The sequence below is a fragment of the Dryobates pubescens genome, chromosome 2 (assembly GCF_014839835.1).
Source record: "Dryobates pubescens isolate bDryPub1 chromosome 2, bDryPub1.pri, whole genome shotgun sequence".
In the NCBI taxonomy this organism is placed as follows: domain Eukaryota; kingdom Metazoa; phylum Chordata; class Aves; order Piciformes; family Picidae; genus Dryobates; species Dryobates pubescens.
This window is the reverse complement of record NC_071613.1, coordinates 17,697,883-17,724,536: the sequence shown is the minus strand read 5'-3', so window position 1 is coordinate 17,724,536 and position 26,654 is coordinate 17,697,883. Positions and strand designations below refer to the sequence as shown.

The 26,654-nt window shown below is 58.2% G+C and overlaps 1 protein-coding gene across 1 annotated transcript in view; it reads left to right on the top strand.

Moving 5' to 3' along the window:
• GALNT14 (polypeptide N-acetylgalactosaminyltransferase 14) overlaps positions 1 to 26,161 on the top strand; it is a 108,915-nt gene extending 82,754 nt beyond the window's left edge. Inside the window, exons 7-15 of the mRNA XM_054171279.1 lie at positions 2,685 to 2,772; positions 3,987 to 4,071; positions 8,173 to 8,276; positions 12,496 to 12,622; positions 13,169 to 13,261; positions 14,532 to 14,615; positions 15,407 to 15,551; positions 24,407 to 24,526; positions 25,832 to 26,161. Of these exons, the coding sequence (XP_054027254.1) occupies positions 2,685 to 2,772; positions 3,987 to 4,071; positions 8,173 to 8,276; positions 12,496 to 12,622; positions 13,169 to 13,261; positions 14,532 to 14,615; positions 15,407 to 15,551; positions 24,407 to 24,526; positions 25,832 to 25,990 (1,005 nt within the window). The 3' untranslated portion in view covers positions 25,991 to 26,161. The remainder of the gene's footprint in view (positions 1 to 2,684; positions 2,773 to 3,986; positions 4,072 to 8,172; positions 8,277 to 12,495; positions 12,623 to 13,168; positions 13,262 to 14,531; positions 14,616 to 15,406; positions 15,552 to 24,406; positions 24,527 to 25,831) is intronic.
• The last annotated feature ends 493 nt before the right edge of the window (positions 26,162 to 26,654 follow it).

The window sequence follows — 26,654 nt, the reverse complement described above, 5'->3', positions numbered from 1 at the left end:
TGCTAGAAGTAAGCTCCTGTGCCTGGTGGGGCTGCCACAACAAACACAGAGAGGAGGGGAAGGAGATTTCCTTGCAAGAGGTTGTGCTGTGCAGTGAGCAGGGGGTGTGGAGCCAAAAGAGGAGGTGAGTGTGGGCTGCTTCGAAGGACTCCCCAGTCAGATGCTTGAGGAGAAAGTTGTAAATGGCTGAGAGTAGAAGCCTCGTGCCTGGAGGTGTTTGCAGCCAGGCTGGAGGTGGCTGTGAGCAACCTGCTGTGGTGTGAGGTGTCCCTGCCCATGGCAGGGGGTTGGGACGGGCTGAGCCTTGAGGTCCCTTCCAACCCGAACAGTTCTATGATTCCATTCCCTGCAGTGTGCAGCAGGCAGACCAGAGGGATGCTCTGCTTAAAACCTTTCCCCTACCCTGGGGCAGATGCAGACTGCCTGGGGTGCGGAGCTGCGGCAGTCTGAGGGGCACTGCAGCAGCTGCTCTGCTGGGTTCGGAAGGCTCATCCCGCTAGGACGTGCCTGGAGCTCCTCCACGCCTTCAGCTTGTCATGGAAATGCCAAGCCTTTGTCGTGCTCAAGGGAGCTCTGCTCCAGCTCCCAGCTCGGCTCCTCTGGTTGCTCCTCCTACAGCTGCATTTGAATACTCCTTTGTTAGGACTGACTTCTAAACCCTGAGTCTTCTGCGGCCCCCTGCGTGCGCTCGGACTGCTTCCCTTTGCCGGCTGTGAGACACGGTTTGATCGGGGGAGGGGAGAAGCTTCGAGCTTGAGTTATAATTGGAGTTTGGGGGTTTTGAAGGGGAAAAGGCAGATAAGAGAGCAGTCAAAGCTGCTGGAGTCTCTTCCTCCTGCAGCACTTTTCCTTCTTAACTCTCTGTATGATCTCTTTGCCCGTACCAAGATGTTAATTAAATCGCCACCAAGATAGCCAAGAGAATGCAGATGAGTCATTGTTTAACCCTCTCACACCTTGGACAAAATTGCAGTTGTGTCCCAGAGGTCTGAACACCTGGAGTGCTGCATCCAGCTCTGGAGCCCCCAACACAGCAAGGACGTGGACCTGAGGGAGCAGGGCCAGAGCAGGGCCATGACAATGATCAGCTGGCTGGAAGCCTCTGCTGTGAGGACAGGCTGAGGGAGCTGGGGGTGTTCAGCCTGGAGAAGAGAAGGCTCCAGGGACACCTAAGAGCAGCCTGCCAGTACCTGAGTGGGCTACAGGAAGGCTGCAGAGGGACTGTTTGCAAAGGCCTGCAGGGACAGGACCAGGGGCAATGGTTTGAAATGAGAGCAGAGCAGACTGAGATTGGATGTGAGGAAGAAGTTCTGCACCATGAGGGTGGTGGAGCACTGAAGCAGATTGCACAGAGGAGTATTTTGAGGCCCCATCCCTGGAGATACTCAAGGTCAGGCTCAAAAAGGCTCTGAGCAACCTGATGTAGTGGAGGATGCTCCTGCTGACTGCAGAGGGGGTTGGATTAGGTGACCTTTGGAGGTCCCTTCCAACCCAGACCATTCTCTATGTGTGTGACTGACTGGCTGGCTGTGGGGGTTGGTCTCTTCTCCCTAATGTCAGGTGAGAAGAGGAGAGGAAATGGCCTGAAATTGTGCCAGGAGAGGTTTTGTTTGGAGATTAGGAAAAGTGTCTTTGCTGCAGGAGTGGTCAGGCACTGGCACAGACTGCCCTGGGAGGTGGTGGAGTCCCCATCCCTGGAGGGGTTCCAGAAACCTGTGGCCGTGGCACCTGGGGACAGGGTTCAATGGCCATGGTGGGGTTGGGTCGATAGCTGGAGTTAATGATCTTGGAGGTCTCCTCCAGCAACACAGCTCTGTGATTCTGAAACCCAGTGAGAAGTATTTAGGAGAGGGGGAAGGGGAACATGTCAGTGAATGGATGGAGGGCAGCCCGAGCTTTGTGTCCAGCCCAGTGCTGAGCACATGCACAGCCTGTGGAGGGAGAGACTGGGGGTGAAGCCAAAGCTGGTGAGATGCTGCCTCAGCAGCCTGTTCCTCCTGCCCAGGAGAGATGGAGCCTGCCTTCCCAGGCTCCCAGCACTGTCTCTGCCACTTGGTGCTGCTGCTGTTGATTCCTCGCTTGGATTGATGGCTTCACGAGGTGGAGGTGGTGATGGACACTGGTCCATGACATGAGGAGAGCCTGAGGGAGCTGGGTCCCTTTAGCTTGGAGAGGAGGAGCCTGAGAGGGGACCTCATTCATGCTGATAAAGCTGTGCAGGGGCAGTGCCCAGAGGCTGGAGCCAGGCTCTGCTGGGGGATGCCCAATGCCAGCACAAGGGGCAGCGGTGGAAGCTGAGGCAGAGGAAGTGCCATGGGAACAGGAGGAAAGGTTTTTTCCCTGTGAGGGTGACAGAGCCCTGGAGCAGGCTGCCCAGGGGGGCTGTGGAGGGTCCCTCTCTGGAGATATTCAAGACCTGCCTGGATGAGTTCCTGTGTGACCTGCTCTAGGAGACCCTGCTCTGGACTGGGTGATCTCTCAAGGTCCCTTCCAGCCCCCAACATTCTGTGATTGTGGGATCACCCCCAAACCCTCACCCTCTCCAGTGTGCTCCTGTAGCTGGCATTTTGCTATTTGTCCCAAAGATTTCCAGCCACTTGGTGTCTCCAGGAGTTCAGAGCAGCCCCTGAGCAGCGTGAGCAGCAGGGTCTGAAGTCCTGGCTCATTTCTCTTCTGCTTTCCAGGATCCCACCCGAGTGGTCAGCCCCATTATTGACATCATCAACCTGGACACTTTTGCCTACGTGGCAGCTTCATCAGACCTCAGAGGGGGTAAGTGCAAGCCACAGGTGCCTGGAGGGTGTCCATCCTGTGGGTGGCGCTGCAGCGGCACCGGGAGCTGTGTCTCCTGCTCTCTCGCACGGCGCACACAGGCAGCGCTGCCTGCTCCCCGCCGGGTGCTTTCAGGCTGTTTCAGAGGCGGGTGAGCCTGGCCTGGGCAATGCTGCTTGCTGCAGTGGATGGAGGCAGTCAAGCAGCAAGGAAGGGTCACGGTGAAGCCACCCTTGGCAGCATTGAAAGCTGGGCTGCTGACAGGAGGAGATGGAGGATGCCACTGTGGCCCTTATTAGCATGCCTGTGCGATGTGGAGCAGGCAGCAGCCACGAGTGTGCCTGTCCCTGTGCACAGGGGGACAGAGAGAGGCTGCAGCAGCAGCTTGCACCCTGACTTTTCCTGCCTTTGGAGTGTTTGACCTTGCCATTGTCATGCAATGTGCTGTTCCTGGTCCCTAGGCAGTAGGACAATGTTAGTCATTAGACCATAGAGTCACAGAACTGTTTCAGTTGGAAGGGGCCTCAGGGCTCAGCCAGCTCCAACCCCCTGCCACGGGCAGGGAGACCTCACACTGCAGCAGGTTGCTCACAGCCACCTCCAGCCTGGCTGCAAACACCTCCAGGCAGGAGGCTTCCACCACCTCCCTGGGCAGCCTGTGCCAGGCTCTCACCACCCTCCTGGGGAACAACTTCTTCCTCACAGCCAATCTCAATCTCCCCACTTCTAGCTTTGCTCCATGCCCCCCAGTCCTATCCCTCCCTGACACCCTCAGAAGTCCCTCCCCAGCTTTCTTGGAGCCCCCTGCAGATCCTGGAAGGCCACAATGAAGTCTCCTGGGAGCCTTCTCCTCTCCAGCCTGCACAACCCCAACTCCCTCAGTCTGTGCTCACAGCAGAGCAGCTCCAGCCCTCTGCTCCTCCTCGTGGCCCTGCTCTGGACACCTTCCAGCCTCTCCAGGTCCTGCCTGGCACAGAGGCTCCAGAACTGGACCCAGAGCTCCAGCTGTGGTCTCAGCAGAGCAGAGTAGAGGGGGAGAATTACCTCCCTGACCTGCTGGCTGTGCTATTCTTCTCCCAAACCCTGCATCTCCAAGGCTTCTCGTTTGAAAGTGGGGGAAATACTCCATCAAGCATGCCCTCTGCAGCCCATACTGCCTCCTCATGCACAGCCATTCCTGATTTCCCCATGGTAACTCTCTCCTTTGCTTTCAGGTTTTGACTGGAGCCTGCATTTCAAGTGGGAACAGCTCTCCCCAGAGCAGAAAGTCAAACGACTGGATCCCACCGAGCCCATTAAGTAAGTCAGGAGGAAGGAGGCACTCCTGAAACACAGGCTGTGACAGGCATCCCAGCTGACCTCAGCTGTGTCACCATGCACATGGCAGTGGGATATCCCCTCCAGGACAGCTCTGAGCCGATGCCTGTGCTCAGCACCTGCCTGGCCTGAGTTTTGCAGTGCAGCTTCACCTCCCAGCACTGAAGGCTGAGGGTGCTACAAAGACAGAAGGGGAGTGTGTAGGGTTAGAATCATGGAACTGTCAGGGCTGGCAGGGACCTCAGGGCTCAGCCAGTCCCAACCCCTGCCATGGGCAGGGACACCTCACACTGCAGCAGGTTGCTCACAGCCACCTCCAGCCTGGCTGCAAACACCTCCAGGCAGGAGGCTTCTACCACCTCCCTGGGCAACCTGTGCCAGGCTCTCACCACCCTCATGGGGAACAACTTCTTCCTCACATCCAATCTCAATCTCCCCACTTCTAGTTGTGCTCCATCCCCCCCAGTCCTATCCCTCCCTGACACCCTCAAAAGTCCCTCCCCAGCTTTCTTGGAGCCCCCTGCAGATCCTGGAAGGCCACAATGAGGTCTCCTGGGAGCCTTCTCCTCTCAAGCCTGCACAGCCCCAGCTCTCTGTCTGTCTCCATAGCAGAGGAGCTGTTTTGGGAGTGCTAAGGAGAGTGAATCTGCTTGGGGGGAAAGCTCAGTGCTCCAGCCTGGTGCTCCTCTCAGCTGTCCAATGAAGGCAGCATTCTCAGCCCCCTGGACACGAAGGTGGAGCCTGGTGCAGCCTTGCCAGGTCAGCGCTGACCTCCCAGAGCGTGCTCTGGAGGCTCATCAGGAACTCAAGATGCACAGAGAGATAACAAAACTGAGCAGGGGAGATGCCAGCTGTCCTCGTGCTGTGGGAGGGAAGGAGTCCTTCCTTCTGCTGAAAAAGCCTCCCCTGGCAGCCAGCCTGGCGCTGGTGTCTGCCTCCCTGCCCGGCTGGGGGCGCCGTGCTGCGGGGGGCTCCAGCTGTCGGGGGGAGCTCTCAGGGGAGCAGACTCCTGCTGCTCCTTGGGGTGCTGCTCTCAACAGAGCTCCTGGCTGGCTTTCCAAGGGCACACCTTGTATCACACAACCACACAATGCTACAGGTTGGAAGGGACCTCCAGAGGGCATCTGGTCCAAGCCCCTGCCACAAGCAGCATCACCCAGGGTAGTCCTCACAGGAAAGCATCCAGGCGGGGCTGGAAAGGCTCCAGGGAAGGAGACTCCACAGCCCCCCTGGGCAGCCTGCTCCAGGGCTCTGGGACCCTCACTGCAGAGAAGTTTCTCCTCATGCTGAGCTGAAACCTTCTCTGTTCAGGTTTGTCTCCATTGTTCCTTGGCTTACAACTGTGCACACCAAAAAGATCTTGGCCCCCTCCTCTCACCCCCCACCCCTCCTGGGTGTTCTTACCACAGAACTCATCACAGAACCAACCAAGTCCAACCTATCACCCAACAGCTCCTGACAGCCAAACCATGGCTCCAAGTGCCACATCCAAGCCCCTCTTGAACACCTCCAGGGATGGGGACTCCACCACCTCCCTGGGCAGCACATCCCAGTGGCCAGTCTCTCTTGCTGGGAAGAACTTTCTCCTAACCTCCAGCTTAAACTTCCCCTGGCACAGCTTGAGACTGTGTCTTCTTGTTCTGGTGCTGGGTGCCTGGGAGAAGAGACCAACCCCCACCTGGCTACAACCTCCCTTCAGGGAGTTGTGGAGAGCAAGAAGGTCTCCCCTGAGCCTCCTCTTCTGCAGGCTAAGCAACCCCAGCTCCCTCAGCCTCTCCTCACAGGGCTGTGCTCCAGACCCTTCCCCAGCTTTGTTGCCCTTCTCTGGACACATTCCAGCAGCTCAACATCTTTCCTAACCTGAGGAGCCCAGAACTGGACACGGGACTCAAGGTGTGGCCTAAGCAGTGCTGAGCACAGGGCAGGATGACTTCCCTGCTCCTGCTGGCCACACTGTTCCTGCTGCAGGCCAGGATGCCCTTGGTCCTCTTGGCCACCTGGGCACACTGCAGGCTCCTGTTCAGCTGCTGTCCACCACTACCCCCAGGTCTCTTTCTGCCAGGCTGCTCTCAGCCACTCTGTCCCCAGCCTGTAGCACTGCCTGGGGTTGCTATGGCCAAAGTCAGAAGCATGTTCTGCCATGTAGGGCACCGTGGGAGCCAGCCTGGGCACAGCAGCCACCCCAGCTCCTCCCAAGCCCACACTGAGGCATCTACCCTGTCTGCAAGTGAATGGGGATGGGGCTTGTGCCAGCAAGTCTCCTCTAGCTACCCCCTGGGCCTGCCTTCCCCTCCTCCACCGGCTTCCTCTGCCTGCTTGTCGTGGCTGATCTGCAGGGTGCACGGTAACTGCCTTCGGAAATCCCCATCACACAGCCAGCCATGGCTTTAACAGGCCCTGCTGAACTGGCTCTGCCTTCCCCTCCCCGGCGGAGCGGTCTCTTAATGGGGCTGGCTGCAGGCAAAGAGCCCTTCTGAGTGACCAACCCCCCCGAGCGCTGAGTGCCTTTGTGATGCCGAAGCCTACAATCAGCGCTGCGAACCTGGGGCTCGGAGGAGCTGTGCATTAGCCTGGTCATTCAGTGCCGGCAATTCGGTGACTGACAGCAACAGAACCCCCGAGGCAAGCCGAGAGAAAGGCTCCGATGCTTTGCAGTTGAGAGGTGCGGTGTCCTCCCCCGGTGAGCAGGAGGCGCAGAGCTGCCCTCCTTGGAGCTGCCCTCCTTGGAGCTGCCCAGGGCACACAAGACAGAGAGGACTTTACCCCAAAAGGGGTAAAATAAAACCATTCCCAAAGAACTGGAGGTGAAAGGCAAAATACTGCAGCAGGCTGCCGAGGGGCTTGGGGAGTCTCCCCCCCGGAGGCATCCAGGACCTGCACAGCAAGAAATCAGTTTGCAGCCAGGGCTGCAGGAGGCTGTAGGCTCCCCCACAAACCGAGAGGGGCAACAGCTGTCATGCTGGGAGCAGAGAGGAGGGAGAGAGAGGGAGAATGTCTCTGGAGACATTCAGGAGCTGCTGATGATACCAAACTGGGAGGCTTGGCTGACAGCCTGAAGGCTGTGAGGCCATTCAGTGAGAGCTGGGCAGGCTGAGAGCTGGGCAGAGAGGAGCCTCATGGAGAAGTGCAGAGCCCTGCCCCTGGGCAGGCAGAAGAAACTGCAGCAGGACAGGTTAGGAGGTGATCTGCTGGAGAGCAGCCCCAAGGAGAAGGACCTGGGAGTGCTGGGGGAGAACAAATCCTCCATGGGCCAGCAATGTGCCCTGGGGGCCAAGAAGGCCAAGGGGATCCTGGGCTGCATTCAGAGGAGTGTGCCCAGCAGAGCCAGGGAGGTTCTCCTCCCCCTCTGCTCTGCCCTGCTGAGACCTCACCTGGAATACTGCATCCAGCTCTGGGCTGCCCAGCTCAAGAGGGACAGGGATCTGCTGCAGAGAGTCCAACAGAGAGCTGCCAGGATGCTGAAGGGACTGAGCACTGCCCTGTGAGGAGAGGCTGAGAGCCCTGGGGCTGCTTAGTCTGCAGAGGAGAAGCCTGAGAGGGATCTGATCAATGTCTATCAATAGCTGAGGGCTGGGGGTCAGGAGGGAGGGGACAGGCTCTGCTCACTTGCACCCTGGCATAGGCCAAGGGGCAATGGATGGAAACTGCAGCACAGGAGGTTCCAGCTCAGCATGAGGAGGAACTTCTGCCCTGGGAGGCTCCCAGAGCCCTGGAGCAGGCTGCCCAGAGAGGTTGTGGAGTCTCCTTCTCTGGAGCCTTTCCAGCCCCATCTGGATGTGTTCCTGTGTGCCCTGTGCTGGATTCTGTGGTCCTGCTCTGGCAGGGGGTTGGACTGGAAGATCTCCAGAGGTCCCTTCCAGCCCCTGACCCCTGTCCTGCAATAACACAAACTGCAGTACCCTGTGCCTCCCCCTGGGCTGTCTAGTCCCTGGAGGACTTTTCCCCTCTCTGGTAGGCACCCAGCCCTCAGCCTGTGACAACAGGTCACGTCCTGACAGTGGGAGAGGAGGCCAAGGGAAGAGCTGCTTGTGTGCATGCAAGTGCTGCAGCAGTGTCTGAGTGTTGCCTCTCCCCTCCCTGCAGGACTCCCATCATTGCTGGGGGGCTCTTTGTGATGGACAAGGCCTGGTTCAACCACCTGGGGAAGTACGACAGTGCCATGGACATCTGGGGTGGGGAGAACTTTGGTGAGTGCCTCCTGTGCCCCTCCTCATGCCTGCCTGTGTTGGCTTCTCTTCCTGAGCCCTGCCAGCTGGGTACAGGCTCACTCTGGGCTGGGCTCCCTCCCTGACATTCCAGCTCATGGCCTCAAGTGAGCAAGGAACCCAACCATCAGGAGTCACAGAGTGCTCTGGGCTGGCAGGGGCCTCCAAAGCTCCTCCAGCCCAAGCCCCTCTGCAGCAGGCAGGGACATCCTCCACTGGAGCAGGCTGCCCTGGTGAGCCTCCCCTTGAACACCTCCAGGGCTGGGGCCTCAGTCACTTCCCTGGGCAGCCTGTTCCACTCCCCTTTCCCAAATGGATGAAGGGCAGTGAGCAGTTGCTGGCACCTGGGTGTCCCTGCCCCCCCTGCTGCTGTGACTGTCCCTAGGGAAATACCCTAACCCACGGAGTTTTCAGCTGTGGTGCTCCCCACAGATGAGAGAACATGCCCCCCTCCTCCCCCATCCCTTCCCATCTTCTTTGTCTCATTAACATTGCTGTCATTAACATTCTCATTAGAGATGCTGTCTGATGAGAGCAGTTCAAAGCCAGGAGCTGAGCCCCCAGGGCCTCCTTGGATCTGCAGAGTGCCTGAGACAGCAGCTCCCTGGCAGGCTGCAGGCAGGTGACAAAGAGTGATGGCTGCTGCTGCACTCTGCCTGGCTGCACCACAGGAGCAGAGAAATGGCTGGGGAGAGACCTGAGATCTTTAGCCACCCACCTAGCACCACCACAGACACTGAACCACTCCCAGAGTGCCATGTCCAGAGGTTTCTTGCACACCTCCAGGGGTGGTGGGACACCTGATGTCCCCATTGGGGCTGGCAGAGTGGTCCCCTCTCTGGGACACCCTCCTGATGTCCCCAGCAGGGCTGGCAACGTGGTCCTCTCTCTGGGACACCCTCCTGATGTCCCCATTGGGGCTGGCAGCGTGGTCCTCTCTCTGGGACACCCTCCTGATGTCCCCATTGGGGCTGGCAGTGTGGTCCCCTCTCTGGGACACCCTCCTGATGTCCCCATTGGGGCTGGCAGTGTGGTCCCCTCTCTGGGACACCCTCCTGATGTCCCCATTGGGGCTGGCAGCGTGGTCCCCTCTCTGGGACACCCTCCTGATGTCCCCATTGGGGCTGGCAGCGTGGTCCTCTCTCTGGGACACCCTCCTGATGTCCCCATTGGGGCTGGCAGTGTGGTCCCCTCTCTGGGACACCCTCCTGATGTCCCCATTGGGGCTGGCAGCGTGGTCCCCTCTCTGGGACACCCTCCTGATGTCCCCATTGGGGCTGGCAGCGTGGTCCTCTCTCTGGGACACCCTCCTGATGTCCCCATTGGGGCTGGCAGCGTGGTCCCCTCTCTGGGACACCCTCCTGATGTCCCCATTGGGGCTGGCAGCGTGGTCCTCTCTCTGGGACACCCTCCTGATGTCCCCATTGGGGCTGGCAGCGTGGTCCCCTCTCTGGGACACCCTCCTGATGTCCCCATTGGGGCTGGCAGCGTGGTCCCCTCTCTGGGACACCCTCCTGATGTCCCCATTGGGGCTGGCAGCGTGGCCAGCAGGGTGACAGAGGCAAAGGAGAGCAGCAGCCAGGCGTGAGGGGAGCTGAGCACAGCAGCTCAGAGCGGCCACATCCTGCCCTCATCTCCTTTCCCGGGGGCTGTGATTGAGGCTGCTCCCAACACAGCCCCAGAGGGTGGCCCCAGGGGGTGGCCCCAGGGCACCTTTGGGTAATGCCCAGCGCTGGGCAGCGTGAGGAGGCTCCAGCTGCTGCAGCAGCTCCTGCCTGTAAGCACAGCTGGGAAGGGCAGGGGATCTCTGCAAACAAATCCTTCTGCTCCCCACTCTGCTCTCTGCCCCCAGCCTTTGCTGGCCCCCTCTGGGGGATGGGCTCAGGGCTTCTGGGAGTGCTCCACCCCTCCAGGCCATACTTTTCCAGCCTGGTGGCCAGGATGTCATTCTCCTTTGCCCCTTGAAGCTGTTGAGTTGTTTGCAGAGGGATTGCAGCTGGAGGTGGAGGAGGAGGACTTCTGTCCATCCTACCCAGCTGGACCAGACCTCACAGCTCATCAAGTCCAACCTGTCACCTAATCCCTAACCCCTCCTGACAACCAAACCATGGTTCCAAGTGCCACATCCAAGCCTTTCTTGAGCACCTCCAGGGATGGGGACTCCACCACCTCCCTGGGCAGCACATCCCAGTGGCCAATTGCTCTCTCTGGGAAGAACTTTCTCCTCCCCTCCAGCCTAAACCTCCCCTGGCACAGCTTGAGACTGTGTCCTCTTGTTCTGGTGCTGGGTGCCTGGGAGAAGAGACCAACCCCCTCCTGGCTCCAACCTCCCTTCAGGGAGTTGTGGAGAGCAGTGAGGTCTCCCCTTCCCACCACAGGTCCTTGCTTTGCCAGCATCCAACTTAGGGACAAGCAGCGGCTGTGCTGGCTCATGTGAGGGCACTGCCAGGAGCAGGAGGTGACAGTGAGGACAGGAGGCCTCTCTGGACTCCTGTAGTTAAGGATGGGGGAGGGGGAAGAGTGAAAAGGCATTTGCCCTCCTGGAGTAAATGTATGCTGTGTGTAGCTGTGTGCTGAGCAGATGGGCAGCCTGAGGGATGGGGAGAGACTGTTCACAAAGGCCTGCAGCCACAGGATGGGAGGCAGTGGCTTCAAACCAGAGCAGAGCAGATCTAGATTGATGTGAGGAACAAGTTCTGCACCAGGAGGGTGGTGGAGCCCTGGGACAGGCTGCCCAGGGAGGTGGTTGGGGCCCCATCCCTGGAGATACTCAAGGTGAGGCTGGACAGGGCTGTGGGCAGCCTGCTCTGGTGGAGGATGCTCCTGCTGACTGCAGATGAGCTTTGGAGGCCCCTTCCAGCCCAGCCCATTCTAGGAGCCTATGGAAAGAGGATGTGGAAAGCCACTGCAGAGGCCTTTTCTTTCTAATGCCAGGGCTTGTCCCTGCTGGCTCTGCCTGAGCATGGCTTTCTGACACTAGAGCTGCAGACCCACAGCTTCACAAGCAGTAGGACCAGCTGGACCCTTTGGATCAGACATTCTGCTCCCCTGCCCTGCCTTGCCAGCTAGGCTTTCCCCAGCTCCCTGCCACAGCCCCAGCACTCCCAATGGCCCTTGTGCCACGGGCTCACTTGTCCTCCAGAAGGGGCCCATCAGCCACCCAGAGAGCAGCTTGGGGCTCCCTGCACTGCCAGCTTAGCCAGATGCTCTGGCAGACAATCCTTCCCACCTCTGGCCTTTGCCTGAGCAAAGGTGCTGGCACTCAGGACCCGCAGCGTGTGCCCGGCAGGGGCAGCTCGCTCCGTTGTCAGCCAGGCGATGGATGCAGAGCTCTCTGCTCACTCTGGAGAACCAGAATGGCAGGTGCAGCCAGTGACACACAGAGCCCCTGGCCCCTCCTGGGGAGCCTGACACCCTTGTAGAGAGGAGTGCCTCTGGAACAGGCAGTGCAGAAGCAATGCTGGGAGCAGCAAAGTGGCAGGAGGACTCTGTGCTGTAAGCAGGGCTGCAGGGAAAGGGACCCTGCCCACCTCTGGCCACTGTGCTGGCACCTGCTGTGCTGTAGGCAGGTTTCAAGTGCACTGACTTCAAACAGATCACAAGCAGCTTTGAAATGAGCTTTTAAGGCACTTGTGCCTGCTGGGAATTGATTTCCCCCAGTTTCATGTGGCAGAGGATGTGAAGCGAGAGGTACGGAGAGCCAGGAGGATGCTCAGGGGCCTTGAGCATCTCCCCTGTGAGGAGAGGCTGAGAGCCCTGGGGCTGTTGAGTCTGGAGGAGAGAAGGCTGAGAGGGATCTGATCAGTGGCTATCAATAGCTGAGGGGTGGGTGTCAAGGGGAGGGGGACAAGCTCTTTTGGGTGGTGCACAGTAGCAAGAGAAGGAACAACAGGTTCAAACTTGAGCATAGAAGGTTTCAGCTCAACATGGGGAAAAGCTTCTCTACAGTGAGGGTCCCAGAGCCCTGGAGCAGGCTGCCCAGGGGGGTTGTGGAGTCTCCTTCTCTGGAGCCTTCCCAGCCCCCCCTGGATGCATTCCTGTGCAGCCTGCCCTGGGTGATGCTGCTCTGGCAGGGGGGTTGGACTGGGTGATCTCTGGAGGTCCCTTCCAAGCTCTCCTGTGCTGTGACCCTGTGACACACCCCAGGATCCATCCTGCTGCAGGGCAGAGGCACCAAGTGCTGAGGCTGCTCTCCTTGCAGAGATCTCTTTCCGTGTGTGGATGTGTGGAGGCAGCCTGGAGATCGTCCCCTGCAGCCGCGTGGGCCACGTCTTCAGGAAGAAGCATCCCTACGGCTTCCCAGAGGGCAATGCCAACACCTACATCAAGTAGGTGCTCTCTGCTTGCCTGCTTCTCCTGAGGGGGACAGGGCTTCGTGGGGAGGGAGGCAGGGAGGAGCAATGCCAACACCTACATCAAGTAGGTGCTCTCTGCTTGCCTGCTTCTCCTGAGGGGGACAGGGCTTCGGGGGGGAGGGAGGGAGGGAGGAGCAGAGGAAGGGAAAGGTTGGTTGGGAAACATTCTTGGGCAGGAATCTCCTGAGCCAAAGCAAATGCATTGGATGTGAGGAAGAAGTTGCTCCCCAGGAGGGTGGTAAGAGCCTGGCACAGGCTGCCCAGGGAGGTGGTGGAAGCCTCCTGCCTGGAGGTGTTTGCAGCCAGGCTGGAGGTGGCTGTGAGCAACCTGCTGTAGTGTGAGGTGTCCCTGCCCATGGCAGGGGGTTGGAACTGGATGATCTTCAAGGTCCCTTCCAACTCTAAGCCATTCTATGACTCAACCTGTGGAAAACTGTCCTAGGCATCAGCCTCAAAGTGCCAGGAGAGAGCTGCCCCAGAGGCTGCCCCATGGTCAGCTGTCTGCCCTTGGCCCCCCAGGAACACCAAGCGCACGGCAGAGGTCTGGATGGATGAGTTCAAGCAGTACTACTACGCAGCTCGGCCAGCAGCCCAAGGGAGGCCTTGTGGCAAGTAAGTGGCTTCCTCTGCTGCCCTGTGCCCTGCCTGCTGCCAAGGGTCTTCATCAGGCCGTCCCCTGCTGTGGCAGAGTCACTGAATGGGCTGGGCTGGGAGGGGTCCCTCCAAAGGAGCAGATTTAGGTTGGATGCTAGGAACAAGTTCTGCACCAGGAGGGTGGTGGAGCACTGGAGCAGGCTGCCCAGGGAGGTGGTTGGGGCCCCATGCCTGGGGATACTCAAGGTGAGGCTGGACAGGGCTCTGGGCAGCCTGCTCTGGCTGAGGATGTCCCTGCTGGCTGTGAGGGGGGTGGACTGGGTGAGCTTTGGAGGATTGTGTGACCCCCAGTGGAAATGTTACCCTGGTTAATGCAACAAAGAACCACTGCACTGTGTGATCAGCTCCTGCTGACCTAAAGGTGTGTTGAGGTGCTCTTGGGAATCAAAGCCCTGGGTGATCTGGTAACTCCTAACAGCAGGTATTGGTCTCCTCATGTACTGATGGGGTAAGCTGATGCATGCAGGAGACAGCACACAGGGCTTTTGCTAACAGCTGTTAAATAACTGCATTTTTCCATGAGGCTTTGAGCAGCCTGGGCTGGTGGGAGGTGTCCCTGCCCATGGCAGGGGGTTGCAGCTAGATGATCTTTAAGCATCCCTGCCAATCCAAGCCATTCAATGAGCCCTCATGGCTTCCCCCTCTGCTCAGGGCAGCAGCCCTGAGAGCCTCTGCAGGCTGCCACACACTCCACAGCCCTCTCTGGTCACAGAAAGTGACTCCTTGTTTACCCCCAGCCACTGCACCCACTATGCTCCATGGCCAAGTGGCAAGATGCCACCTTCCTGTTTCACCAAGTGAGATCTGCAGCCAGAGATCCAAATGGCAGAATCACAGAGTGTCAGAGCTGGGAGGGACCTCCAGAGCTCACCCAGCCCAGCCCCCTGCCAGGGCAGCATCACCCAGGGCAGGCTGCACAGGAATGCCTCCAGGTGGGCTTGGAAAGGCTCCAGGGAAGGAGACTGCACAGTCCCTCTGGGCAGCCTGCTCCAGGGCTCTGCCACCCCCACAGAGGAGAAGTTTCTCCTCATGCTGAGCTGAAGCCTTCTACTGTCAAGTTTGCATCCCTGATCTCCCAGGCTCATGCAGCAGACAGCAGAGCACAGAGCTGCTGCTGCTCTTGCATTTGCTGTCTGTGCAAGCTGCCTGCTGGGTGTCTCTCAGCCTCCCTTTGTGCTCTTGCCTTCCTGCCTTCCATCATTTCTCTGTGGCTGTTTTCTCCCCACAGCATCCAGAGCAGAGTGGAGCTGCGGAAGAGGTTGAAGTGCCACAGCTTCAAGTGGTACCTGGAGAACGTCTACCCCGAGCTTCGGTATGGCTGCTGCCACCTCCCCCTGTCTCTAGCAGGGTACCCCCATCCCTCCTGCACCCCAGAGCTGCCCTCTGCACCTCCACCCGCCCCAGCAGCACACTCACTCCTGCCTTGGGCTTTCCTGGAGGGGCACAGTGACCTTTGTGCTGGTGTTACAGAGTCACAGAGCTGTCAGGGCTGGAAGGGAGCTCAGGGCTCAGCCAGTCCCAACCCCCTGCCATGGGCAGGGACACCTCACACTGCAGCAGGTTGCTCACAGCCACAGCCAGCCTGGCTGCAAACACCTCCAGGCAGGAGGCTGCCACCACCCCCCTGGGCAGCCTGTGCCAGGCTCTCACCACCCTCCTGGGGAGAAGTTTTCAACTGCTAGAAGAGGCAGCCAGCCACCTCTGAGTGCTGCTGGCAGCATCCCTCTCCATGCGCTGCTCTCAGAGGTTCAGTGTTCTGGCAGCTCTTGCCCCCCTCATTTTCTGAAGGGGAAATGGTGTGACTGCTCCCTCCCTACTCCCCACTGAGCCTCCCTTGGGGTACCTCACATGCCTGGGGGAGTGGGGATCACAGGATGTCAGGGGTTGGGAGGGACCTCTGGAGCTCTTCCAGTCCAACCCCCTGCCAGAGCAGGAGCAGAGACTCCAGCACAGGGCACACAGGAACACATCCAGATGGGGCTGGAAAGGCTCCAGAGAAGGAGATTCCACAACCTCTCTGGGCAGCCTGCTCCAGGGCTCTGGGAGCCTCCCGGGGCAGAAGTTCCTCCCCATGCTGATGCAGATTTCATGCTGTTCCCACAGGATTCCTGAGGAATCTCTCTACCAGACTGGGATTATCAGGCAGAGGCAGAGCTGCCTGGAGTCACACAGATCTGAAGGCCAAGAGTTCCCCATCCTGAGCTTAAGTCCTTGCATCAGCAGCAAAGGCACAGCAGCAACAGCACAGGTAAGCTGTGTGCCTGCCTCCAGGATGGGCTCTGGGGCAGGTGCCAGATTTCCTAGGTTTGCTAAGGCTCTGGTAGAGGATTATCCATTCTGCCAGCCCCTTTCCTAAGGCAGCAGGAAATTAAACCCTGGTAAGTCCTCCTGACCTCCATGGAAGTCCTGGGCAGCAGCCCCAGCCCAGAGTGGATGGGTCTGGGGTTGCTTAGCCTGGGGAAGAGGAGGCTCAGGGGAGACCTTCTTGCTCTCCACAACTCTCTGAAGGGAGGTTGTAGCCAGGTGGGGGTTGGTCTCTTCTCCCAGGCACCCAGCACCAGAACAAGAGGACACAGTCTCAAGCTGTGCCAGGGGAGGTTTAGGCTGGAGGGGAGGAGAAAGTTCTTCCCAGCAAGAGAGATTGGCCACTGGGATGTGCTGCCCAGGGAGGTGGTGGAGTCCCCATCCCTGGAGGTGCTCAACAAAGGCTTGAATGAGGCACTTGGAGCCATGGTTTGGTTGTCAGGAGGGGTTAGGCATTAGGTGGCAGGTTGGACTTGATGAGCTGTGAGGTCTGTTCCAGCCTGGTTGATTCTATTCTGTTCTCTCTGGGCAGCCTGCCCTGGGGCTCCAGCACCCTCACAGGAAAGAAGGTTTTTCTCCTCCTCTTGAGATGGAGTTTCCTGTGACTGAGTTTGCATCCATTTCCCCTTGCCCTGTCCCTGGGTACCACTGGCCAGAGCCTGGCTCCATCCTCCTGACAGCCACCCTGCAGAGATTTGCAGGCACTGATCAGATCCCCCCTCAGCCTTCTCTTCCCCACACTAGGCAGCCCCAGGGCTCTCAGCCTTTCCTGCAGTCCCTTCACCATCCTCACAGCTCTCCATGGAACTGCCTCCCATAGTTCCCTGTCCCTCTGGACCTGTTTCTCACGTTCTGCAGGGTCAGCTCTGCTGAAGGAAGCACAAAACAGAGTTCCAGTGGCAGTGGCAGCTTGCAATGAATTGGATGGGGGGGAAAGAACAAAACCAAGAGAAACCCAACCAAAAACCCTCAAACCACTGAGGAAATACCAATGGGGAAATGCTGCTGCAAGGGGGTGTCAGGAAATGAAATGGCTTTGGCCTTTGTGAAGTGAGCAGCTGGAGATGTGGAGCTTGAGCAGCAGAGATGTCCTGGCAGCAAGTGGGACTGTTCCATTCCCTTCAAGCACATCCTGCCCTGGCATCTGTGTGCAGGAGGAAGCCTGTGGATATCCTCATGCCATGAAACTTCCCATGCTGACTGCAGCAGTTTGCAGCAGGTCAACCCTGGATGGCAGCTCCATTTCTTGGGCACACCCAGGACTAGCTCTGGCAGTGGGGAAGGAGAGAACTGTGTTCAGCTCTGGGCTGCCCAGCTCAAGAGGGACAGGGACAGAGTCCAACAGAGAGCTGCCAGGATGCTGAAGGGACTGCAGCACTGCCCTGTGAGGAGAGGCTGAGAGCCCTGGGGCTGCTTAGTCTGCAGAGGAGAAGGCTGAGAGGGGATCTGATCAATGTCTATCAATAGCTGAGGGCTGGGGGTCAGGAGGGAGGGGACAGGCTCTGCTCACTTGCACCCTGGCATAGGCCAAGGGGCTATGGATGGAAACTCCAGCACAGGAGGTTCCAGCTCAGCATGAGGAGGAACTTCTGCCCTGGGAGGGTCCCAGAGCCCTGGAGCAGGCTGCCCAGAGAGGTTGTGGAGTCTCCTTCTCTGGAGCCTTTCCATCCCCATCTGGATGTGTTCCTGTGTGCCCTGTGCTGGAGTCTCTGCTCCTGCTCTGGCAGGGGGTTGGACTTGATGGTCTCTTTGGGTCCCTTCCTACCCCTGACATCCTGTGAGCTGTGATCCTGTGCAGAAGAGCACAGAAAAGCACTACAGACAGATTGCTGAACAGGTAACACTCAGTGTGCAGGCAGCAAGAGAGGAAATCAGATCCCTTTTGTCTTCCTCTCCCTTGCAGGGATGGTTCCCTGCTCCTTGCAGCCATGGAGGATGTTGCAGATGAAAGCAGGGATTGAAACTTCCAGTGGGGAGAGAAACTTGGATTTTAATCACACAATAGTTACAAGCCCACTTGAGAATGGCTTGGAGGGGTTATAGACAGCAGGACTGTGCAAGATAGACAGAACAAGAGGACACAGTCTCAAGCTGTGCCAGGGCAGGTTCAGGCTGGATGTTAGGAAGAAGTTGTCCCCAGCAAGAGAGATTGGCCACTGGGATGTGCTGTCCAGGGAGGTGGTGGAGTCCCCATCCCTGGAGGTGTTCAGGAAGAGCCTGGATGAGGCACTTGGTGCCAGGGTTGAGTTGCTCAGATGGTGCTGGGTGACAGGTTGGACTGGATGGTCTCTGAGATCTTTTCCAGCCTGGCTGATTCTGTACAGCTTCTGTAAGAGGGTGCAGCAGTGCTGGGTGCTGCTTGGTTTGGTATCCAGTGCACCAGAACAGAGCAATAACCTTCACTTTCAACATGCTGGAGTCACATCTCATTCACCTAAGCTTCATGGGTTGAAAGACAGCCTGGGCTGAATCCAAGCCATCCAGATCCTTCCCTGCCAGCCTGCTCTTCAGACAGTGGCTGGCAGAGCTCTGCCTGCAGTGCTGCCCATCTCCAGGGCACAGCAGGCTCTGGCCTTGCAGCTGCCTGGCTGCCATTGCTTTGGGGTGGTTTGTCCTCCCCTCTCCTTGTGCAGGCCATGCACGGTGGCAGTCTGCCTGATGCAGTGCTGAGGCTGACCCTAGCTGGGGTCTGGCAGGAGCTGAGCTTGCTTTGGAGAGCATTTAGCACTCACCCAAACTGACCTGACAGTGTCCTTCCTGAGCCCTTCAGGGGCTCCCCAGGGAGGCTGTGGAGTCTCTTTCTCTGAGACAGCAATGTGCCCTTGGGGCCAGGAGAGCCCATGGGCTCCTGGGGTGCATCAAGCAAAGTGTGCCCAGAGAGGCTGTGGAGGCTCCTTCCCTGGAGGCTTTCCAAGCCACCTGGATGCACTCCTGTGCAGCCTGCTCTAGGTGAGCCTGCTTTAGCAGGGGCTGGGACTAGGTGATCTCTGGAGGTCCCTTCCACCCCCCAGCATTCAGTGATTCCTTCCCCCACAAGCTGTCACTCTTCACAGGCATGCCCTGCCCTGGCTGCAGGAGCTGAGCTGCAGGGCAGAGAGAGTGACTGGCAGCAGTGCCACCTCTGCACCCAGGCTACTGTGGGCAGCTTTTGTCCTTTGCTTTCCCTCTCCTGAGATGTGTTTAAGTGCTGCTTGCACCCCAGGGCCTTTCCTTGAGTGAAGCACTCGAGTGTCCTTAGGTGACCCACGCAGTCAGGCGCCTTGGGAGGTCCTTCCCTGGGATTTCAAACAGATAACTGAGAGCTGAGGTTGCTGCTGGCTTCTTCAGAAACACTTTCCTCTAGCTCCTACCCCAGCCTTAGGGCATGGCTGACCTCTTCCCAGCAGAGCTGGGCTGCCATGGGGCTGGCTCCTTGCTAGGCTGAGGGGCTCCTTCCTCCTCCTGCCAGCCAGGCTGTGCCGATCCAAAGGTCCTGTTTGAAAGCAGTGGCCTCAGCTCACAGTGATGCTGAGCAGCAGTGACAGGTGCCTGCTCAGATGATGCTGAAGCCTTGTAGAAAGCAGTCACAGGGCTCAGAGAGGAGTTGCTGCTGGCTGAGGGCTTTGGAGGAAGGGGACTGAGGGTTGTGGTGTGCAGCTGGGAGCTCTGCTCCCCTAGTCCACCCTCTTCCTCCTTGCTCCACCACCACCACTTCATCTTTGTCTTTGAAAGGGCAGAGATCTTGACCTCAGTTGCATAGGATCACAGAATGCTCTGGGTTGGAAGGGGCCTCCAAAGCTCACCCAGTCCAAGCCCTCTGCACTCAGCAGGGACATCCTCAGCCAGATCAGGCTGCCCAGAGCCCTGTCCAGCCTCACCTTGAATGTCTCCAGGGATGGAGCCTCAGCACCTCCCTGGGCAGCCTGTGCCAGTGTTCCACCACCCTCCTGGTGCAGAACTTGTTGCTAATACCCAACCTTACTCTGCTCTGCTCCAGTTGGAGGTCATTGCCCTCACCCTGTCACTGCAGGCCTTTGCAAACAGTCTCTCTCCATCTCCCTCACCTTGTCTGCTTGTTTTCCCTGGGAGTGGGGGTCAGCTCTAGACCCTGCTGGCATCTCCTCAGGCCAGCCTGCAACTCTGAAGCCATTTTAACTCCTTGAAGGGCTCTCTTGGCAGCACCCTGGGCTTGCCCTGTCTACCACAGCCCTTGGGTGTGCTGAGTTCTGCTGCTGTTCTGCTGTGCTGGCTGTGTGAGTGCTCAGCGTGCTGGGGCTTAGCAGACAGAGTAGTTAGTCATGGAGGGGTGGGGGGAAGGGATTTCTAATCCCAGCTGATACAAAGAAAGGCAGAGATGGGCTAAGATGCAAATGTTCATGGTCCTTTGCCTGCCCCTGAGCTCCAAGCCTTGCAGAGATTCTGTGATGGTCAGGGTTCTGCACAGCCCCCAGAATGTCTTCATTGGCTGCATAAGTCTCCCTGGCTTTCATCTAGGACTGAGAAGAGACAAGATGTGATTAGGACTGGGTGAAACATCTCCAGCAGGCCTGGCTCTCAGCAGGAGCCACTCTGGCACAATAGGAGAGCCATGTGAGAATCTGTCCTGCTAGACAGGAATGGCAGCAGGGCAGCCTGGGGGTGAGAGAGGAGGATCCAATGGCAGCTCTGAAGGCCTCACTTATGATCAACAACAGTGCAGGAGTGGGCACCACTTCTACCTTGCCTACCTGGGAGGGTGGTGGAACACTGGAACAGGTTGCCCAGGAGGGTGGCTGGGGCCCTGTGCCTGGAGATACTCAAGGGGAGGCTCTGCAGGGCTCTGGGCAGCCTGATCTAGTTGGGGATGTCCCTGTTGAGTGCAGAGGGGCTTGGACTGGATGAGCTTTGGAGGCCACTTCCAACCCAGACCACTCTGTGATGCTGTGACCCCCTGGTGCTTTGCTGAGGGAGAGGATGGTCCTGCCTTGAGAGGAGGTGACTGCTGGCAAGGCTTGAATGGAACCTGGCCTGGCATAACAAAGCATGGGGAGCTTCTGGAAGGAGCAGTGCTCCATGAGCACTTCAGTGAAGCAGCAGGTTCAGAGGCCAAAGCAAAAAAGGAAGAAAGAAAGAATGAATAGGAAGCAGCCAGGATCTGAGTGAGTTGGGAGATTGCACATGCACATGGCATCCAACTAGAGCAGAGCAGATTTAGACTGGATGCTAGGAGCAGGTTCTTGATCATGAGGGTGGTGGAGCACTGGAACAGGCAGGCAGCTGAGGCCCCATCCCTGGAGATACTCAAGGGGAGGCTGGACAGGGCTCTGGGCAGCCTGATCTAGCTGAGGATGTCCCTGCTGACTGCAGGGGGCTTGGACTGGATGAGCTTTGGAGGCCCCTTCCAACCCAGACCACTCTGTGATGCTGTGACTTACCAATCTGAGGAGCCTCATGGGTGCAGCTCCAGCCCTGTCCTGAGCTAAAATGAGGAACAATCGGTTAAAAATGTGAAGCAGGTTTTCCAAGCAGCTTATAGCAGCCTGGGCACCAAGAACAGGGGTTGGAGCCTGCCCCTTAGGGCTTGGCTCTTCACAGATCCAGGATTAACTTGGCCCCTGGTAGCCCAGGCTGGTGGTTTCCACAGCAGCTGTGACAGCATGCTTGGATGGGAAGCTTGGAAGGTGATCACTGTAGCAGCCAGGTAAGCTCTGCTCCCCCTGACCAAGAAGAAGCAGATGCCAGAAGGCCTTTAGGAGCAAGCCATGGCTTTGAAAAAGAATGCATGTGATGGCTGAAATCCTGGGCAGCTCTCACTGAGAAGCCTGTGGGCAAGCTGTTCAGAGAGCTAGGCTTGACTGGCATCAGCTGCTGGGGAGCAGCAGGAGGCTAAGTGCAGGGTGTGAGGATCTCAGTGAGAATCATAGAGTCAGAATAGTCAAGGCTGGAAGGGAGCTCAAGGCTCAGCCAGCTCCAACCCCCTGCCATGGGCAGGGACACCTCACACTGCAGCAGGTTGCTCACAGCCACCTCCAGCCTGGCTGCAAACACCTCCAGGCAGGAGGCTTCCACCACCTCCCTGGGCAGCCTGTGCCAGGCTCTCACCACCCTCCTGGGGAACAACTTCTTCCTCACATCCAATCTCAATCTCCCCACTTCTACTTTTGCTCCATGCCCCCCAGTCCTATCCCTCCCTGACACCCTCAGAAGTCCCTCCCCAGCTTTCTTGGAACCCCCTGCAGATCCTGGAAGGCCACAATTAGGTCTCCTGGGAGCCTTCTCCTCTCCAGCCTGCACAACCCCAACTCCCTCAGTCTGTGCTCACAGCAGAGCAGCTCCAGCCCTCTGCTCCTCCTCGTGGCCCTTCTCTGGGCACCTTCCAGCACCCCCAGATCATTCTTGGCACAGAGGCTCCAGAACTGGACCCAGAGCTCCAGCTGTGGTCTCAGCAGAGTGGAGCAGAGGGGGAGAATCCCCTCCCTGACCTGCTGGCTCTGCTTCTCTTGCTGCAGCCCAGGATGGGATTTGCTCTCTGGGCTGCAAGTGCTGACTGCTGGCTCCTGTTGAGCTTCTCATCCCCAGCAGCCTCAAGGCCTTTTCCTCAGGGCTGCTCTCCAGCCAGTCCCTGCCCAGCCCATAGCAGTGCCTGGGATTCCTTGTGGAGCTGGGTGTGCTGTGCAAGCCTGTGCTTTCCCTCCCAGGTGCCTCAGAACCTGAGGGAGGTGGGTTTGTAATCCCAGGCATTCAAATGCCTGTAGCTGTCTGCTTTGAAGTTGAGGAGAGAAAACTGCTGTCAGTGACAAACACTGAGGGGATGAAAGCCCTGCTCCAATAACTGATGTTTAGTGGAACCCAAAGGCTCCACCGGTCACAGCCGGGGGGAGTGTGGTGGGTTGAAAATTCCCCACCCCCCAAACACGAAACTGGCAGCCCAGCCCAGCTGGGAGCAAAGGAAGCTGTGTTTGCAAGCAAGCCTCCCACCTGCGAGGAAATGCAGTGGCTGTACACAAAACACACACCAAATATCCACAGGCATTTACAACTGATACACGGCACAAGGACCTCCCCTGGGGAGCTGCTAATAGCTCCCCCCCCTGCCCCCACTCCTTACCCCCCCGGGCACAAAGGGACAAGAGGAAAGGGCCCAGAGTTGTTTTGTCAGCCACAACAAAGAGCAGAGCCAAGGTCAAGCAGAAGCCATTCAGTGTCTCCCAGAGCAGGGAAACTGAACACAGAGAGCAGCTGTTTACCAAACTCCTCTCCTGGTAGCTCTCTGTCCCAGGGGTTGCTCAGACCTCAGCACTGTTCTCCTTCTTCAGCCCCTGTGGTGATCTGTTTACATTCTACAGACTTCCTGCTCAAGGTCTGGGGGAAATGTAGAGGTGCAGTCCAAGCCTGCCCCAGGGAGCTGCTGGTGCCCAGCTGGGAGCTCAGGACAGCCATTCCTCACTTGCCCCTCCAGCACTCAGAAGGGTTGCAGGCTCCCAGGTGCACCTCTTAGCCTTCCCTGTTCCAGAGCCAGCCCAAATGCCACAGGTTTGAGCACTGCTATCCCTGCCCTTGCCAGCACCCCTGCTGCCTCCACTCCTGCCAGGGCTCTGCTTCCTGCCCAGCTCAGCTCTGCACTGCTCCTTCCTTTCAGTGCAGCTGTCCCAGATCCCATGGCCTGTACCCTCTCATTTCCCTTGGCTCCCCAGACCTGCTGCAGAAGCTCTCCTGCCCCTGGCCATGCTGTCTCCAGTGTGGTCCTTTCTCTCTGCTAGTGAAGCCCTGCTCCAGTCCTGCTCAGCTGCCCTGCCAGGGCTTAGCAACCTGCTCTCCATTGCCTCTCACTGCTGCAGTCCTGATGCCTATCCCAGAGCCATTCCACAGCAGAGCTTTGCACCCAGGCTAGAGGCCCTCAGACATCCTTTCCACTTTCTGATGTTAAAGTTAGAGCTCACACCAGGCTCTAGCAAGAAACTTGCTCCAGAAATCACTCTGCAGGGTTGTGTAAAAGCATGATGTGTGCTTTCCCTGTAAGCCAAACCACTCTCTCCTGCTTGTGCACACACACAACAGCAGGGAAACACAGGATCAGACCCTGGGAAGGTGCCTGTGGGTGAGATCACAGACCCCAGGGTGTTAAGGGTTGGAAGGGACCTCTGGAGCTCTTCCAGTCCAACCCCCTGCCAGAGCAGGAGCAGAGACTCCAGCACAGGGCACACAGGAACACATCCAGATGGGGCTGGAAAGGCTCCAGAGAAGGAGACTCCACAACCTCTCTGGGCAGCCTGCTCCAGGGCTCTGGGACCCTCCCAGGGCAGAAGTTCCTCCTCCTGCTGAGCTGGAACCTCCTGTGCTGCAGTTTCCATCCATTGCCCCTTGGCCTATGCCAGGGTGCAAGTGAGCAGAGCCTGTCCCCTCCCTCCTGACCCCCAGCCCTCAGCTATTGATAGACATTGATCAGATCCCTCTCAGCCTTCTCCTCTGCAGACTCAGCAGCCCCAGGGCTCTCAGCCTCTCCTCACAGGGCAATGCTGCAGTCCCTTCAGCATCCTGGTAGCCTCTGTTGGACTCTGCAGCAGATCCCTGTCCCTCTTGAGCTGGGCAGCCCAGAGCTGGATGCAAGATTCCAGGTGAGGTCTCAGCAGGGCAGAGCAGAGGGGGAGGAGAACCTCCCTGGCTCTGCTGGGCACACTCCTCTGAATGCAGCCCAGGATCCCCTTGGCCTTCTTGGCCCCCAGGGCACATTGCTGGCTCATGGATGATTTGTTCTCCCCCAGCACTCCCAGGTCCTTCTCCTTGGGGCTGCTCTCCATCCTTGCTCTCCCAGCTCTCTGCTGTCTCTCTTCCTCTTTGCAGGAGTGGACATACACGTACAACCACCAGGTCCGGCAGCAGCAGCTGTGCTTGTCTGTGCACACCCTGTTCCCCGGCTCCCAGGTGCTGCTGGCACCTTGCAAAGAAGCTGACAGCAAGCAGGTGAGCCCTTGGATTCACCTCCACCTTCTGTGGTGTCCCCTCTGCTTCAGCATGGGCTGACTGCACATCAAATCAAACAGGCTGCCCAGGGAGGTGGTGGAAGCCTCCTGCCTGGAGGTGTTTGCAGCCAGGCTGGAGGTGGCTGTGAGCAACCTGCTGCAGTGTGAGGTGTCCCTGCCCATGGCAGGGGGTTGGAGCTGGCTGAGCCTTGGGGTCCCTTCCAACCCTAACAATGTTCTGAGTCTATAAATCTCCTGTGTTCTCTGATCTGATGCCTTTGGGAAGCAGAGGCTGCCTGGGAGCACAGCCCCTGGCCTTGCAGCCCTTTGCCTCTGAAATGAGAGTGTTGATAAGGATGTCTATTAGCAGGGGTGCTGAGCTGGGCACTTAACTGCAGAAGTCAAACCCAACCTGGCAATTTAATTCACAGGGGCTGCCAGTCAGCCAGCAGATGCTAGCACTTCCCTGCAGTTAATCATCAGGCTGGCATTTGAACCACTGACCTGGGGAAAAGCTGTTAGCAAGATATTCTCTTCCTGAAGCAGGCAGAGGCTGAGCTTCCCTGAGTGTGCTCCCGATGGAAGAGATGCTCAGCATATGCTCTGCCCAGTGTGGGCCTGGGGAGCCTGTGCTGCACAGCATCAGGCTGCAGAGCCTTGGTGACCACTGTCCTCTTGATGCTGGAACAGTACATTAAAAGCATGATCACAGGATTGGAAGGGACCCAAAGAGAGCATCAAGTCCAACCCCCTGCCAGAGCAGGAGCAGAGAATCCAGCACTGGGCACACAGGAACACATCCAGATGGGGATGGAAAGGCTCCAGAGAAGGAGACTCCACAACCTCTCTGGGCAGCCTGCTCCAGGGCTCTGGGAGCCTCCCAGGGCAGAAGTTCCTCCTCATGCTGAGCTGGAACCTCCTGTGCTGGAGTTTCCATCCATTGCCCCTTGGCCTATGCCAGGGTGCAAGTGAGCAGAGCCTGTCCCCTCCCTCCTGACCCCCAGCCCTCAGCTATTGATAGACATTGATCAGATCCCCTCTCAGGCTTCTCCTCTGCAGACTCAGCAGCCCCAGGGCTCTCAGCCTCTCCTCACAGGGCAGTGCTGCAGTCCCTTCAGCTACCTGGCAGCTCTCTGTTGGACTCTCTGCAGCAGATCCCTGTCCCTCTTGAGCTGGGCAGCCCAGAGCTGGATGCAAGATTCCAGGAGGGGCCTCAGAGCAGAGGGGGAGGAGACCCTCCCTGGCTCTGCTGGGCTCTCTGCCTGCCTGGAGTTGGTTCACCTCTGTTCCTCTTGTGTCTCCTCAGCGCTGGGGCAAGGCTGGGTCACGCATTGAGCACGTAGCTTCCCGCTTCTGTTTGGACACTGAGACAGCTGGGGACACGAACGAGAGTGCTAAAGAGCTTGTCATCAACCCCTGTGAGAGCACAGCCCTGAGCCAGCGCTGGGACATGCTGATGTCATGACTCCTGCAGGACTTCCCCGGTGGAGGACGGCACTGAGGTGCTGCTGCCTGCAGCCCAGATGCACCAGAGGGAGCTCCACACCACTGGGAGCTTTGTGTACTGTGGGACAGGAGGGGAGCCCTTGGAATAACACCCAGGACCTGGTGCTCCAGGCTGAGCAATGGATGTTGCCTGCAGCTGGCATTGGGCTGGTGGTGGTCAGACATACAAAGAGAAGGGATGGCAAAAAACCCAACCCAAACTGGAAGTGTTTTAGAGGGATGCCAGGGCTCCCGAGGGGCCCTGCAGAAGCTCAGTGTGCACAGTGTTGTTTCATCTCTGTGGAAACACAGGGTGGAAGAGCCTTGGAGAAGAAAAGGAGGCTTAGACTCAGCAAGGGAAGCTTTTGAGGGGTGAGGCAGGTCCTCAAGGAGGGATGTTCCAAGGGATGCTAAGCAACATCACCTGGGGCCAAGTGGAAAGCACCAGACTGTCTTTGCCCTTTCCCTTGCTGTAGATGAGTTTGTCTTCCACAAGCAGCAGGAGTGGAGCCCTGTGCACATCTGAGCTTGTATCTGATCCACCTACACCTTTGTGTACACTGGAGCAGGGCAGGCGCTCCTGGCTGTGGCCAGGACCAAAGCAGCAGGCACTGGGGGGAGCCCTGCTCTGTGCTGCCTGCACG